The sequence below is a fragment of the Plectropomus leopardus genome, chromosome 5, assembly GCF_026936395.1.
Source record: "Plectropomus leopardus strain MGB_pleo_1.0 chromosome 5, ASM2693639v1, whole genome shotgun sequence".
NCBI classification, from domain to species: Eukaryota; Metazoa; Chordata; class Actinopteri; order Perciformes; family Serranidae; genus Plectropomus; species Plectropomus leopardus.
Window position 1 is genome coordinate 23928021 of NC_142180.1, and position 17859 is coordinate 23945879.

General features: G+C 40.4%; 2 protein-coding genes across 3 annotated transcripts in view; one reads left to right on the top strand and one right to left on the bottom strand.

The window, feature by feature from the left end:
• The window catches only part of agbl4 (AGBL carboxypeptidase 4), a 497335-nt gene that overhangs the window by 80773 nt on the left and 398703 nt on the right, over positions 1 to 17859 (top strand). Inside the window, exon 4 of the mRNA XM_088077779.1 lies at positions 9280 to 9393. Within this exon, the coding sequence (XP_087933905.1) occupies positions 9291 to 9393 (103 nt within the window). The 5' untranslated portion in view covers positions 9280 to 9290. The remainder of the gene's footprint in view (positions 1 to 9279; positions 9394 to 17859) is intronic.
• Positions 1 to 17859, bottom strand: part of elavl4 (ELAV like neuron-specific RNA binding protein 4) — a 96781-nt gene that overhangs the window by 26488 nt on the left and 52434 nt on the right. For both annotated transcript variants that reach the window (XM_088077782.1, XM_088077781.1), the window contains exons 5-6: positions 10556 to 10659; positions 4766 to 4919 (exon numbers count right to left, since the gene is read on the bottom strand). In XM_088077782.1, the coding sequence (XP_087933908.1) occupies positions 4766 to 4919; positions 10556 to 10659 (258 nt within the window). The remainder of the gene's footprint in view (positions 1 to 4765; positions 4920 to 10555; positions 10660 to 17859) is intronic.

A 17859-nucleotide genomic window follows, 5' to 3' on the forward strand; every position in this document is an offset into this window, starting at 1 on the left:
TGGAGGAGAGAAACAAAAAGAACTGATTTTACATTACTGAGCGCTAATTGCAGTGTGCAAAAGAGCAGGTCAAAAATCACATATGAAGACGCACCAACTTTCAACAAACTTCTTTTAAGAAATAAATAATTTATAATAAATTGAATAAATAAATAAATATTACCAGCTGTTGTTAAAATAGCATTATGTTTGATAAAGAGTGCATTATAGGACTAAAATGTAGGTTTAGGATTTGGGACTTGACTTGGAACTTGCCTGTCTTGATTTTGGCACCTGACATAAGATCTAAGTGCAAAAACTTAAGACCTACTAAAGACTTCTAAAACAACGACTCAATCCAACCTCTGCTGTCGCCTGATCAAAGAGCTGATTGGCTCTGATCATATACACCAAGTATTTTTGTGTAAATGTAATACTTAACATTAGATTATAGGCTATTTGTCTCATGTTGTGTAATGAATATTTAACCTGCAAACATCTTGTGTGGTTGACGGCAATAATCACAAAGGTTATGGCGTGGTCCAAACTACGTATGGATAGTTCTCTGGATGTTAATATGTCTTTAACTTCCTGTATGTTGTTTGAAGTCTGCTGAAAACCAGCTGCTTGTTTTTTGTCTCCACCCCCTGCTGCTGTCGCCTAATCTCGTCCACTTTCCCCTCAAGGCGTAGTTAATCTCGAACGAGCCAATTGTCTTCCTCTCAAGGAACTTTTCTAAGCAGTGTCACCAGCACAATATAGACATTAAGATATCCTTAGGCCGACTACCTGGACCACTTTTTGGACCACAAACCGGTCTGACACAAATCTGTCTGTGTCTCCCTCTTTCTCTGCCTCTCTCCTTCCTTGTTCTGTGCTTATATTTTTGGCAGTCACAGGAGAGTTTTAATTTGCAGCCCATTTCTCTCCTAATGGCAGAGAGGGTGTATGTGTGTGGGTGTGTATGTCTTGTGTGCCTGTACAGTAAATGCGAGAAGAAAAAGATGAGTCAATGATGTCGGCATGCTACTCTCAGGGCCCTTCTAAAGTCCTCCATGTTTTTAATCACCAGCAACTCTTACATCTAATTGATCATTAACATTTCTCCTGCTGATCCTTAACCCTCTGGGAACACCTTGCAGAACATCTCTTATTATTATCATTGTGTGTGTGTGTGTGTGTGTGTGTGTGTGTGTGTGTGTGTGTGTGTGTGTGTGCATATTTGTGTGAATCCTTGTGTATTTTTCTGCTTTAAAGCAGGTACAGTAGGTCGGGTGGTAGTGAGGACAGCAATTAATGTAGTCGAGGGTGTTAGCAGGCTAACAGTGATTAACACCTCCTGCTCTATGTATAAAACAGTGTATTGACCAGTGATAAATACACCGAAACTGTGCGTCTAGTATTGATAGCTTTGGTTCAAAATCATCACTTAGCCTAACGCTTTTCCATTGTCCTTGTGTCAGTTGACATCACCAGCTCTGTGAAAGTATTGTCATTGCTCTTAAAGGTGGAATCACCTGGCACCAAAGACGGGTCAACAGCACATTTTACTGGCCCCGTAAGATGACATCAGCTAGGCTTAGTGTTTAGATTAATTTAGTGTAATTAGAAGACATGTTGTAATTTTTAATAGTTGCTTAAAAATGGGCAGTATACTGTTAATACACCCTTGGAAAATGTTTAAAAATAGAGTAACTGTGGAAGGCCTGTCACGATAATTACACTATTGACTTGTTGTTGATGCCAACTTGATGTTTGGCATTGTGTACAGCAGTGGTTCCCAACTGGTGGGTCCCGGGTCCATTCTGAACACACAGCAAGTGACATGCGAATATGTAGAGTTTGAAAAACACAGTATTGGGAATTTCTGACACAGAGCTTTTATTTCGAAGTGCCATTTATGTTTAATCTGGAAATATGTTCATTAGTGTTCTAAGCCAATGTATTTTGTGAAATTAAGTTGATTATTTTGTAATTTATTGTGTTTGGGCCTTGAACTAATAGAAATCTGGACCTCCTGACTGGGGGGGAACCACTGATATACGGGCAATAAAAAGCGCAGTTTTCCCCATCCATTAAAAGACTTGGGTATAGCAATGCTCAAATTTACATCTCTCCACCAACACGTACCTGCATAAGTTAGAAGAAAAATTAAACAACAGTTCAAAAGACAAGCAGCAGCCTGCAGCTTTACTTTTGAGGTGAAAAGGCTCAATCCTGGTAGTCGTTAGCTTGCTAACCCCTGGTAACGGGCCAAAAAGACTGTCATTTGTAGTTTTAACCTTTAACAACTTTATTGTCCACTCTGTAAATCCACTAGTAAACCTTTCAACGCCGCGAGCTGATGGCAGCAGACCCATCAGATTACGGAGGTACCTGCAGTATTCCTGGTGCATCTCTAAGCATGTCTGTTAGTCATAACGCATCACTTGGTTTTGGTTTTGTTGGTCAAATTTTGCATAACGTGCCAACATGTGAATATTTCTGGGCTAGTCCTGTAAAGGCACTATAGTTTTATAAATCTATTTTTGGTTAATATTAAGTTGTTCATTACTTTTTAAAATATATTTTAAATGTTTTTTATTTAACAATTCGTAAGAATTAAAGGTTTGAAAGGCTACACTTGCATTATTATGCTATTACAATATATCTGTGGCATAAAATGGTCTAAACTGGTCTAATTTTCCTTTGGATCTGGATGCTTATATTATTTCCATTTGTTGAAGTGAATTGGCTGCAGCACTTTATCTGGACATGCTCGTGAGAGCGCTCCACTTTAAAACTGACCTTGTGCCAGTCAAGAATGAACACAATGAATTATTCAGTCTCTTGTGAACCCCACCAATGCATCATAGCCTTGCCTTCCTGTGACCAGCGCCACCTGTGTTCACATTTTTTTTATTCATGCCGTGTGTCCTGAGCTGGGAAGCTAAAAATCAGAGATGTGCATGTGGCTGTGAACACATATGTTTCTTGTGTCCTTGCTGTGTGTTGCGTGACTGTGTTGGTTTGTTAGGAGTCCCCTGGGTCTAAGTAGCATGGTGGTATGACAGGTCTGTTAGTAAAGACAGATCCGCAGGAGATGTGCCGACTTCATCTACATGTGTGTTGATGAGGGTAGAAATAGCCCCGTCTCCCCCCCACCTTTCCCTTCCGCTCCCTAGCTCTCCCTTCGCTTCCTCCCACTTCTCATTTCCTCTCCTTCCTACGTCTCTGCTCATCTACGCCCTATGCTACTCGCTTTTCTTTCCATTTTCTCCTGCACTCCACCCTGTCTCCTTTTCTCCTCTCCTTTGTTTTCCTCTCCTCTGCTTCCCCCTCTCCTCTCGCTCCCTCTCCTCCTCTGCTCAGTGTGTATAGACAGGCGTGCACTTCACCGCCAGCAGTGATTTATTCTGCTTAGGCAAATGAGTGTGGCTTACAGCATGCTGCTCCCTTTCTGCTTCATCAGTACACATTGCACATAACACTGGAGCAGGGTGCAGCCTGTAGGCACACACACAACCCCTGAAATGGATCTAAGAGACACGCTGGAGGGTTTCTTCTGCAATACAATGGACTGATGTGATTCAATCCTATGTTTTGGAGTGGTGGAATATGTAATTGAGCATGTATATTTACGCAGCTTGTGTCTCTCATGTAATCACTGTTTTTACGACGGCGTCCACAGCTGGGACCTCGGTCAGAAAATTTGCCTGTTGAGGTCACTAGGCAATGCTTGTTGGACAACAGGGCTGGGCAATGTGGCTGAAATATATTTATTAAAATATTAGTGCAAACTTTTTCCTAAGATGTTGCATATCAATCTTATTTTAGTAGACCGTGATTCCTTTCCTATACATAGATGTTTGATATCCTGTCCGTTTGCTATTCTCCAATATCCATTTAAGTACTTCCTTCCTTCACTGAATTAGTACGTCATTTTTTTGTCATACTATATGCTTTTCATGCTCACTTACTTACATTACTTTTATGCAAAGGAGAAAGAAGCAAGGTTTGGTTGGGTGATGCGACACTATCACGAAACAGATTATATCCTCAAAGGAAAACTTTGTCAACATCTGTTTTATCTAATAAGATAAGTTTTCAGTCTATTCGTCTCACTTTAATCACTTTTCTTGTAGCAAATTGTGTCAAGTGGAAAAGCAATTGATTTTGTTATTCTAGTAGGCTATCACAATATTAATTTACATTTGTAATATTAATAATTTATAGTATAAAAAATCCACACTTGGCATCAGTTTATTGATAAGATATTGCTACAATACTATGCTGTATTGATTTTTTTTTATCCCTACTCTAGCACTTTGTGGACAGACACATGGAGCTACAATGACCTGAATACTTACTGTTACACTGGAGTTTGCTATTTTACACTTTCAGCAGAGACATGCACAGAGAAATATGTCACTTCCAGCTGCCATCTTTGTTTGGCTGCAGAAAATATTTTGCTACTTGAGCAACAGGTAAAAAAGAATGTATTGTGCAATACACAGGATATTTATTCATTTAGATGTGCATAAGAGTGTTTAAGGATTCTGGAAACACTTTCAGAACTGCAACAAGTGGTTTTATCTTTGTGTCTGGAAAGCAGTCAGAAATGTACTGATAGTAATAATGTAAGAGGCACAAATTGGCCCTAATATTATGGATATGACGGTGCTAGTGTTCTCAAAAATGGCACACTGTATACACACAGTATGTGCTTGTGCAAGCTTAGTGTCTGGCTGATCATAGGTGTCTGTGAGAAAGTGTCAAGAGAAAGGAGGCGCTGCCCCATGGATACCTGTGACCTGGTCGACGAGGATGCGGGAGGTGATGATGCGTCCGTACTGGGAGAAGAGCTGCTCCAGCTCCTTCTGAGTCATAGTCTTGGGCAGGCCGCTCACATACAGGTTGGCGTCACGGATGGAGGCTGAGCTGGGTCGTGCATATGACACCTGTGGGAGAAGAAACAGAGTCTCAGGGCTTGTATAAATAAATTAGGATTCGGGTACTTTATTACTCATTAACATCCTAGGGGGTTTAAATCGAAACAAGATTAAAGCATGAGAGGAACAAGGATTTTTGTGTGTGTTTGTATGTGTGTGTTTTGGATGGGCAGGGGTACGGGTCATTGGATCCACAGGGAGTAAAATGTGACTGTGCTTTCTTAGCACACCTTGCCGTGGGGATTATCGTTGTCAGGAAAAGATTTAGCTGCTTAGAACACTGGAGAGATAACACTTGAGTCATTTGCCGGGGGTGGCAGAGGAAACTTTGTTCCCTTGAGTAGAAACCACAGGTGTTTTACTTGAAAGGACAGCTCAGGTACCCAGGGGAACAGGATTAATAGTATTAGGAGTCTGACCAAAAAGTCTCTTCATTCACCCCATTGATTTCACTATACTGTGTTATGTGAATGAATAAAAAAGTAAGAATTAATGTTGTGTTTGTAGATATCTTTTTTTTTTTCAGTAAGCTTTTTAATTAACACATTAATAGTAAGTAACCAAAAGCCTTTGTAGGATTTGCAAGAATAAATGGCATTTGATAAAAATCTTAGAGTGGATTTAACAGTTTAGTTTTATTAAGGTGGTGAACAGTATGAGTAAAACCCTTAACATAATCTCCACTGCAGAGCATCTGCCCTGCATTTAAAGTTTAGTGCAGTGGAAGCCACTAATAGTAATCACATCCATCCAGTTCAATTTGGATAATGATCAAAATGGATGTTTTTTTTTCTTTTTCTTAGTCACGCAGATTATGATCTAATTGACATTTATGTGTCTGTTACATGAATATAAATCAATACGTTTTGCTTTTTACCAAATTGTTTTCAATATTTCAAAATACAGTACATACAGCTGTTTCAAACAGTCATTAGGTGGCTGCGTATTATCAATCCACTTAATGAGGATGGCTTCAACAACAGGTGCTTTCTTTGTGTGCATTTGTTTTCCATATCTGTCATGTTTTTTGAGTTAAGGAACGCCATGTTTTACTGCTGCATTTCATTGGCTTGTTTATGATAGTTTGTTGCAATGAGACTACATTTCCTATTGAGAAAAAATGACTTTCTTTTTTTTTTCATCATAATTTCAGTGTGCATGCAGCACCAGCCTCAGGTAGCCAGCTGGAAGCAGATAAGTTACCTCTACAGACTGTATTAAGTCATGTAGCTGCAATTATGTCACCCATTGGTTTTTGAAATGTCATTTTGAAGCCTTGAGTTTGGAATTTCCCATCTTATTTTTTTGGGCCCGAACTGACCATATTTGGGTGAAAGGTTGGAGCTGTGCAAAAAAAAGCAAGGGCTTGATTTAAAGATGCGTAACTTTGGGCCTAAATAAAATGTAATTAGATGAGGGGTTTTTTTTTAAATAAAAAAATCACTCCCCCTACTGTTGACATGAATGTTGAAATTAACTTTAGAGACCCAAACTGTTTTTTTTCTGTTGACTTCTGTTTCATGTTTTGGCATATTAACATGGGGGTCTATGGGGAATGTTTTTTGGCCAATCTCAAGTGGCCATTTGAGGAACTGCAGTTTTTGGCAATTCTGCACTGGCTTCAGTTCTCAGCCTCGGAGGTTGCTGCTGTGTTATTGCTGTAGCTTTGAATGTTGTTTCTATGGGCTGTCATGTATAATAACACCCAAACAAATACTGTAAGTATGAATGTTTGATTTCTTTAAGCAAATTATTTAAATAGCATTTGTGTTGAAATGATTCTGTCCTTTTTGATCCATAAAAGCAGTAACTGTAACCGGTTTCCACTATACTAGGAGTCCTTTCTGATTTAGGGTGCATCTTTAGGGCTACATGATAAATCTATATAGTTTTGAAACTGCAATATGGCAGAGTGCAATATCCAAATGCAAGAGCTGCCATTTTTTGATAAAGGTCAAATGTGCCACAACATAACATTATAATTGAAGCATTGTGGTAGTACAGAGAGGCCCTGGCCGAAAAATCATATTCAATACATAAGATATCATGCTTATTTGGTACAGACCTCAGCAAAAATCACATCATCATTTTAAACACCTACTTATCTTGCATGCAAAAACGTACACAACTACACCATACTCACAAAAACACAAATGCACATAAAATCCATTAAAGTCTTGCCCTTGCAACACTCTCCTGGACAGCAATCTCACATAGAGAGCAAAAAGACTACCTCATGTTACCACTCACCCACCCACACAGTTTGTCATTGTCACACGCTGCTCGTCCTCCTCATTTCCACACACGTACAAAAACACTTATCCTCATGCACGTGTCTAAAATCATGCATACATCTCTAAATGCTCTTTTTCAGCTATTCACATACATTATTCATCTTTAATCATACAATCGGTAAGGACTGAGTAACTGGTTATACAGTACTGTGTGGCTCCAAGCAGCTCTACCAGTGAACTTTCACTTGTCATACGTTGTCCCCAACATCCTCATGTGCAGACCCGATTTTGCTCAAGCGAAAGTTGCGTAAATCCCGTTACTACTACTGCTGACTGGAGCAGCTTTTCCTCACAGTACTTTCATTACCTCTGACATGTGGAGACATAAGCCATCAAATAAGGTTAAAGTCAGGCAAATATGGCGGATATGCAGTCATATCCTTGAGCAACAGCATGGAAATCCTGCTGAACTCTAACGGTAGGAGAATGGGATTGGGAACAGCTGGCTTTCCCCATGTCTCACTTCTCTTTCACACATCTCCTCTCTTTGGCCTCTCTGCTCAGCTCCTCTGTCTTCCTCTTCCTCTCTGCATCTCTCTCCTTCGCCGCCTGGATCTTTTTCCTGCTGCTTCCTTCCTGCACGCTGCCTCACTAAACCTTTCTCTCTCTTCCAGATTCTGCTGCTTTTTGCTCCTCTTTTCTTCTCTGTGCAGCTCTCCCTCATTTTCTCTCCTTGTCAGCCAACTCCAGATGTCTAATCCATCAACACCTCCTCAAGCTGTGAGCGGTATTGTGAACGAGCGTGGTGTGGTGCGTGTGTGAACAACAGGAGTGTGTGTGTGTGTGTGTGTGTGTGTGTGTGTGTGTGTGTGTGTGTGCATGTGCGCACGTGTGTGCGTGTGTGAGTGCGCGTGCAGGAAAGTTTGAAAAAGTGTGCGAGATAATGTGCATGCATGTCACTGTGAGCTCTTCTCACCTTTGGCATGCTGCTTCCCCTCACACCTCGGAAGGAAAGCAGCATCTCAGCCATTGCTGACAAAATCTGAGGTGTCATGGTGGAGGAAACCGCAGCAGCGAAACCAACTCAAAGACATTACAGAGACACACATCGCCCAAGAGCATGTGAATCTCTGGGCCAAGCGTTTCCTTACAAGTGTAGTGGCAGAGAGTGGGAAGGGTGTGACATGAAAGAGCGCCAAACTTAATTTTAGAATTACCGTGCTGCCTTTTAATTTACCTTGTTACCTTTAGGGTGTTTCAGTCTGTTGTGGAGACAGAAAGCAACGAGCGAGGGTAGTGGGAGGGAGGAAATGAAGTGTGAAAGAGCGATAGCGCCAGATGCAGAGTTGTCTTCTGTCATTATGGAGACCGCCTTTATCTCAGGAACAACTTGAGGCAACCTCTTGTGTCATGAGAGTGTGAGAGTGAAAATCTGTGAACTTAGACTGCTTGACTCAGTAAAGACCTGATGAATTTTAACGCTACGTAAATGACCTTCATCTTTTTCCGGTCTTTGTTTTGAAAACGACTACCTACACTTAAAGGGATATTTTGGATTTTTTGAACTGGGGTTATATGAGTACTGATCTATAGTCAGTGTATTACCTACTACAGTAGACGGCAGCTGGCACGCCCCAGAGCCAGACTCCATTAACAAAAACAGTAATTTTGCTTTCAGAATACATGAGGTGCTAGTCTACTGCTGCCTTGATCGGTTAGCTAATTAGTTTGTGTTGCTGTGTGACTTTGGTGTTTACATAGCTCAGATTCACCAGACTCCATTGACACAAAAAATCATTTTATCTTGTAGAACACGAGTTACTGGTCTACCACTGCCTCGATTGGATAGTTTTTGGGGTTACTGCATGACTTTAGTGAATCCAAACTAACCCTTTAAACACCAAAGTCACTCAATAACCCAAAATAACTATCCAATCCAATTAAGGCAGCAATAGATCAGCAACTCCTGTGTTCTGCAATGTAAAATTACTGTTTGTGTCAATGGAGTCTGGTGGCTTGAAGAAGCATAGAGTTTCAGCTGCCCGTTGGAAAGGCTTGTCTGATGGAAAAGTTGTGAAAATATTCTAAATATGCAAACACCTAATTAATATTGTTTCTTTGTTTTTGTTTTTTAGGTGGCTAAAATATGTTTTCCTGCTGCCCTCATCCACAGCAGAACATGGCTAAACCTCCGTGGTGGTACTCCTGCCTGCTTCTCCAGTCTGGGGGTGTGCTGAACGCCGTCTACTGTAAGTAATACACTGACTATGGATAACTGCCTCATTTAAGTTCTCATAAAAAACATGATGTTTTCTGACTTGCTTTGTATTGTTTTGCTCATATTATTAAGAGCAGTGCTTTTGTAATGCTGATGCGTTCGCTCTCACACACACAAGCAAGTGCACCCAGTCTTTAGGGCCATAGAGATCTGCAGTTGTTGCTCAATGACTATGTTGCAATGACCAAATCTTGCATATGGACACACACACACACACACTCATCCACCCACCATAAACATATCAAACCACCACAGATCCCACCCCAAACAAAACAAAATGTACACACATATTCACTACAACACAACACAACACATGCAGAAAACAAGCGTTACACTCATCCCTCATAAACCACATATTACTCTCTGTCTGGCTCCTTTTTCTGTGGTATAAGTTAGACAAGAGCCGGGATGTTGTTTTGAATCACGGCCAGGCCAGGCAGAGTACATTGTCCCGGGAATAGAGGGATTCTCACAGGGATTTCCTATTCACAGCTACGGGATAATCCTATCCTATTAGATTAGATTAGATTAGATCAGATGACAGAAACTGAGAATCCAGGGATTACTACAGAGCAACAGATTACTGCCCAGCTTAAAGCAACAACATATCGGCAGGCACAGAAGGGACGACAGTAGAGGAGAAAACAAGATCAGCGGGAAGACTGACATGTTGATGTTAAAATGTGGCGGAAACAACTGTTTGTTGGGTTTAAATTTTAGTCTTCAAAACATGTTTGGAGGAGGGACTGCAGTGTTGGCACTGATGTATCAGATTTACCTTATGACTACCAAAAACCTGCACATTAGTCATGCTGTTCAAATTCAATAACAGAGCTTTCAATTATGTTGGATAGCATGCGATGATCGACATGTTTCTTCCCTTTCACTCAGAGATATATATGTATAATTTCACCTTTACATTTTGACATTTAGGAAGTAATTAGCATATCAGCTACTACCTAAAAATCAGCTTTGGAAGTTAAGTTTAGCGTGACATCCACAACTTTACAAAATAATATGATGTGATCAGTTATTGTCAAGCTTTTCATATGCTTTTATAATATTTAGTTGTCGGAAAATACTTAATACTGTGTTGTAATTAGGCTTGTTTGTCTGTACATGGTGTCAGTTACCTTGATAGTTTTGGTCTGAAGTCTGAGTCCATTTAACGTGTTGATGGCTTTCTCTGCGTCCTTTGGATCGATGTAGTTGACAAAGCCGTAGCCCAGACTCTGTCCTGAAATGCCAGAAAGATAGAAAGAAAAGCTTTTAAAATGTTTCTCCATACAATTTGTTTGTTCTTCAATTTGCTCACTGACAACAAGGGAACATCTTAATTTCTACTCATCATCCAATCTTAAAGATTTGAGGGATGACAGAGACACCCCTCACTAGAAGAGAGGGATAAACACTTTGTGCATATTTCACACTGAGTCATGATTTGCAATATTGAATTTTGTTTTGAAAGCGTTTATAGTCTACATGTAGACTACTCAGTAATATGGCGGCGTGATTCGTTGACCAGAGTTTGATCCCTGGTTGTCCCTCCTAGAAAATGATACCCCGCCCTTGCTCCCATCCATAGTCACCCTCTCGGATATCATACATCTTTTCCTCTAAAATAAATTCCTTTACAACATCTCTTCATCACAACTGACAAGATCACAGTGACTCTTGCCTGCAGCGTCAAGAATATCTGTGTGACTTTTGTCAAGCATGTGTCGTGAAGCCTGCCCTGTTGCCACAGCCCTGCAGATTTGTACTTTACAACATGTGATGAATGAGACAGTCCCTTTTCCAGCTCTGTGTACAGTAACCTTTAAGAGACCCGTTTTACCACTTAATTTGAATAATGCTAAAAAAGAAATATATAGCAAATGATCATTGAAGAAATAATCCAAGCAAATAAAAAGAAAACATCTCTACCAGATATTTCATGTCATAATAATAATCTTGTTGAGTGTCTCTAGACTCTGATACTTCTCATTATTGGTTGCTTGTTATATTGGTGATCTCTGAGCTTTAGGGAATTTACTTTGCTAACGCATTTATTTTAAGTTGCTCAAGATAGATGTCTCAGTGCATTCAAAATGCCATCATTTAGACTCAAAACTCTCCTTGAAACTTGACTCAGCTCTGGCAAATAATAATACAGTTGGGACATACTTCTTTATCATTATTGGACATTGTGCTTTTCACTTTGACTCTCTTGCACATATATTTGTTTAAAAATTTAGAGTAAAAAGACAAATGCTTTTGGAATCTTAATGTTGTCACTTAACATTACCTTGGGGACACAACACAACACCATGCACCAAGCTCGCCGGAGACTCATGTCAGCTGTGACAGCTCTGCAGTATGTGTAGTTTTATGTAATAAGTTATAACTGCATAAATAGTGGATTGTTTGTGATTGATTGATTATAGTTATTGTTGCTTCTGTCAGCTGTCAATGAGCTGTCGTCTGTTTGTGCCTCAGTCGATGTAATGTATCTTCATCTGAGTAAAGGATTGTGGGTAAGAATAGCCAGAAAAGTGAAGCTGGCTTGTATACTTAAAACTGCGTTCGGATGCAGGAAAACATCCTGATACTTTGGGCATACTGCATTTGACATCCTGTATCCTGAGTTCTGTATGTTTGGCTGGTATACGTACTAGGGTTGCAGCGATATACCGGTTTTAAGGTATGTCATGATATGAAAGTTGACGATTATCATATCGTGTACATTTGCTTATCTACGGTATTGAAAAAAATGGAACTGGACAGAGAATCTCACCTTTTTTTTTAGGTATTTTCAAAAGGGAGGACTCTTTACCCATTCTTCCATTAATAATATGAATTCAAGTCTTAATAATATTGATAAAACATTTGTTCGACCTAAACTAACCCTTCTGTTTTCAGTACTTTAAGGGCCATACTTACTGATAATAGTAACATTTCTGTAAAACTGTGATACTGCGGAAAAACGTAATATTTTCTAAGACACTGTCATACCGTGAAAACCTAATACCATTGCAACCCTAAGACATACATGTGTAAATAAAAATCACAAACAATATGGCCTGCAGTCTCACAATATTCAACAGATACTGGTCCTTAAAGTTCGAACTAGGCAAGAAATCTTTTAAATATGCTAATTTACAGTACGACCTAAAGAACAGCTTACTGTGAGAGGATTTAAGTCAGTTTTGAAAAACTGAGACAAAAGCACACTTTGTCAGTGTGACAGCTCCTCAACTTTTTGCTGGCATAATTTTAGAAAATTGTACATGTTTATGTATTACAGTTTTTTTTGTATTGCATTTTAGTTGGGTGTTGTGTTGCTAATTTGTGGTGTGTGGCACTTGGACTTGTCTACTTGTGTTAATTGTTGTAACAATGTTTGCATTGCCCTCTTGATCAGATCGCTCTTGAAAAAAGGATTTTTAATCTTGAAGAGACTGTTACCTGGGGCACATTCATGCTCAAAACGTGCACCATTTTGCTATAGCTTTCAGGTTTAATGCCATGTTTCCTCAAAACGTTGTGAAACAGTTTGGTTTTGAGGCGTGGTTTCACTCAATAGGTGGGTGTGTCGGAGGTGTACCCAATCAGCAGCGATGTGTATTTAAATCACAGTCTGGGAGATCTTTACTCCTTGTTTATGCAGTTATTGTTTTTAGTTCATACTTGCTTTAACAATGTAAATGTAGGTTTCCCATGCTAATAAAGCCTCTTTTTATTAAGCCGAATTCATATTAAAAGGCAGTGTGCCTGTGTAACACAACCGGGTGTTCAACCCTTTCAGTTTAAATAAATGTTTTGCTACGTTTTGCCGGGGGCTGAATGCAGCCCCGGTTATATAAAGGATATCGTACATACATACTATGTACTATATTTTTTTCATGCATACTAAATAGTATGGTAGTATGGGTATTTGAACACACTGATGGTACGTGAAGACAACCTCTGACCCCCCTGATGGGCAGAACCATCAACTTGATGTCTTGTACTTTGGCATGCCAGGCTGAAGTTATTTAGGCTGGATCGTTATTCTGTCTCTCACCATCACCATTCACCCTTTTTCGGTTTCATTTTTGTGTTTGCTCTGCCTTCACAATACCACACAAACATTCAGAACCACAAACAGCCTAAACTTATAGATTAATTCACAATGTATTTGTTGTGATAATAAATCATTGTTTAAATTTCTTTAAATCCTGTGTGACCTCCCTCTTTGTGTAGCTAACTCAGCCTGGGCTGTGACAATGTACAAACAACATATTTGTTACTGTCTTTGCAGCTGTACAAAAAGAGAGAGAAAAAAAATACCACCCCCATTTCCCTCTAAGCTCAAAGTGTCTTAGATAGCAGACTCCCTTTGAGTGCGAAGCAGGCCTGACATCTCCCAGTGTTTCCCCGACAGATCAAGCCTTTCAACAGGCGTAGGACTTTAAGCGGACGCCTCCAGCCATCAGGGCCTTCAGTCGGCTAGTTTTCAACAAACAGCCCCTATCCACTAACGCCACACACAAGCACAAAGAGAATCCCAGTCAGTTTAAGAGGAGCGGCATGCACATATTCACGCTAATGGGAACAGACAGCGGTTAGTCAGAGACAAAGTGAATCACAAAATATGGAGCATGGCTGTTTCACAAAATAAATACATTTGGGCTATGGATATCACAGCACAGAACAGCTCAGCAGCGAGCAGTGGAAGGGCCAGGAGGGACTTGTAGTCCTAACATCAAACAGCTGATGATTTTCTCTTCTTCTCTCCTCTCCTCCCTCTTCTCCTCTGGATTAACTGTGGATTATCAGACGCTCTCTATTGTTAATTAAAAACCTGCCATCCTGGAGAGACTACTGCTATTTTTAACTAACCCTCCTCTCCTCCCTCTCCTCCTCCTCTCTGACTCTCGGCTGACATCAGGTGTTAAGTCTGGCAGTTTAAATATAACTCACAAAATCATCCTTTTTGGCTTTTCTTCTTCATTAAATGGTGTACACACAAAAGAGACCACAAATAATGAAGTGAAATAGAACATGTGACAAACATAATTAATTTAATGAGTTGAAGTGAAAAATTCATGTCTTTCCAGTTAACCGAGATGGGCCATAAGGTGTACTCTAAATTACCCAGTAGTGTACAGTTTGCAGATGAATGAAATGTTTTCCCCCAAATAAATATGAGAAATCATAAAAATGTCAAACTGTTACTGTATTCATAGGTGCATAAATACATTTTACACGGACAGTTGAAATTCCAGATAGGTGCAACAGCTGAGAGCCTGCTGCTTGTAACGCTCCTTGTCGGCATCCGCCATGTCACCCACCCTTGCCTTCTACTTTCCTATCACCTTCCTCACCCCTTTGACTCATCTTAAGCAAAAAATGTGAGGTTCGATAAGCGCAGCCACCAGAGGGTTAGCTGACAATGAAGTGTGCTGGAGAAGAGCCCTCATGCAGGGCAATCGAGATGGGCTGGCTGGTGCTTAATGGTACCGAGACACTTAGCACTCACAGAGTAGTCCAGGCAGCCAAATGGGGCCAAACTGGCAGCCATAGACGCTGTGCGACAGTGGAGCAGCCTCAGTGTAGGTTGTGTGTTTATATTTGTGTGTGTGTGGACGTGTGCACAAGTTCGTATGCACACATGTGAGTCAGCATTGGATTACAGTCTAGCAACAAACGTAATAACGTATTTACTTTGATTTCAGGCCTGATGAATGTGGTATTCAGCAGCTGCTATGTGTAAATGATGTGTTTGTGTGTATGCTGTATGCATGGAGAGCTTAGGCTGGTTCTGGCATATCTGCCCGCCCCCACTCTCTTCTTCACTCCCTCTTTGGCAAAGCTGAGGGCCTCCAGGCTGGAGGGAAGAAGGGTGGGAGTGAGGCTCGCTGGCTGGCATCAGTCCCCAGGTGAGCGGGGAGATGAGGGGAGACAGAGGGAGACATCTGCCTACAGCATCAGGGAAGCTCAAGGAGGGGATTCCACCAACCATTTCCAGGCTGCTTACGGAGCAGCTAACAGCAGGGAGCCACCGGCAGACTGCCTGGAATCTGCACTGATGGGAGAGAGATGCCAATGCACCCCACGAATGCACATACATGTGCGCACATGCGCGAGTAAACATGTAATCACTCAATCGCAGAGGCACATACCAACAAACACAAGCAGTAAAAGTATATCCTCGCAACAGGATAGTGAGGAGTGGAGTGGCTGGAAGCCAACCAGTGAATGCATCATGTGCTTAGGAGGGTATTGTACTTCCTAAACCGTTTAGTGAACATTGTAAAGATGAAGATTGCAGTCAGTTTCCATCCTTTATCATATGTTTGAACGAGGAATCGTATAGACAGTTACCACTGTAAGCGTTTCTCCGTCTGTAAGTTATAGTATGCATGCAGAGGCAGCAGGCAGTGAGCTTGGCTTCAGCCTGTCACAACACCTGCCCTGTCCACCTCAGTACTCCCCAGCAGGGTCAGCCCTGCATGCTGCCTGCATTTGGATCACACCATCACAGTGCCCTGCTCTGTTCCGGCTCAGTACACCGCGGTTAAGCACAGTTTAGAAGCAGTTTAAAATGGCTCAGCATCATTTAACCTAGCACGGTGTCTTATTGGGATACAAGGATAAGGCCAGCTCAGGCTGCATTGCATTATTAGAACACCAGACAAAGTACTTTATAAAAATGAAGCAAAACGTGATATTGCTAAAGTTGTTTCTAGCCACACATTTAAATTTTCTTCAAGATCAAGTCTTCCTGTAAAAGTAGTTTTCAGTGTCATCTATCTAAAGTTGTTATACTGCTGCTGTGCAATGCATAACATGTTATGGTTATGGAAATGCTGTTGGACGAATCAGAAACATTTCCTAATATATGTGTCCCACGTAAATTCGTCACAGGAATAATTTGTCGTCCAAGAGCACTTGAGCACCTATTTATATTTGATAAAAATGCCTATGTTGGTATAAGATATTATAAGGGTTCTGATAATATTTATTTTTACAGTTTCTGTATATTTTGATTAAGGTATAGTAGTGGAGTATGCGAAAGTTTTTCTCTTTCGTGTGTGTGTACAGGCAGAAAAGTTACTTATGATGGGTATGGTGCTGTAAGGCTGTTTAGTGCACAGGGCAAAAGGAGACTGGTCCAGCATTCTGCTTGGAAGTTGGTTCGTAACGTCTGAGATTTTCACGATATTTTCATGGTATTATAGAATTATTATTACTAGTCAGAATGACCCTTCAAAGGACTAAAGACAGAAGGGTTAGTTTTGGTTGAACAAATTTTTCAATCAAAGACTTAAACTCATTTTTCAAATGGAGGTTTGTGTAAGATGGAAAAATTGAGATTCTCCGTCCAGTTGCATTTTTTTTTAATATTGTAGATAAGCAAATTTACACGGTATGATAAATTTCATATCACAGTATAGAGTAAAACCAGTATATCGCTGCAAACCTACTTGGAAGACAACGTGAAGTCAGTGTGGGTGTAGATCATCATAAGTTTTTGACCGTGTTACGCAGTGTTAGTGTGTGTATGAATATGTAATATATGAGAATATATTAGGTCTGGCCCCTGAAAGTCAGAGATCTGAATCACCCGTTAGGTGATTAGGATTGCCTCAAGTCGAGCAATTGTTGTTTGATTTTGCCAGTCAGTGTGCTGTGTGCTTCTGGGCACATTTTGGTCCCCAGGTTTTGCTGCAGAGTGAGCTGTTCTTTAAAACTGGGATCTACACACATGGAGGCAGTGACAAGGCAGAGGACAGGCTGTGCCCCTTAAGACCCCGAAATAAAGTTATCTTCTGCCTTCTGCTTAGAAGTGGCAACTTTACAGCTCACAGCATATATACAGTGTCTGACTTTTGTTTGATATCTTGTGTCGGCAAAAAATGTTGTTGCACATTGTCGATCCTGTTAGTGTAGCTTTTTGTTTACTATATTACGTGAATGTTACTGTCACACTTAATGTCCCACTTTCAAACTCTCAAACTTTGAACAGGAAAAAAAAGGAACGAATAGCGAAATATTCGTATTGAACAGGCAAATCTGATTGGACTGGCATGATTCGAGTCAAAACTGGGATACCTTGCAGACTCACTGGCATAGTTGCTTGTTAAATGGTCACTGTAGTTCCTTTAAGAAGACAGTTTGAGAAAAGTCCAAAATCTCTGATTGGTAGACTTTCTGCTGGTATTTTAAAATGACAGAAAAATAACTTAAAAGTACTGCATCTGAAGCTAGATAGAGAACCTATTAAAAAATGCATGATAAATAGCCTCTAATGGGGTTGTAGCTAACAGAAAAATCAGCCTTGTGCTGATCAATTAGCTTAATGGATACATTAACTTATATATTTTAATTGTCAATTAAAACTGAGAACCCAAATGATGCATTGCTCTTCATAATGGCCTTTTAATGAGGTTAGATATTCATTTGCCTTTGA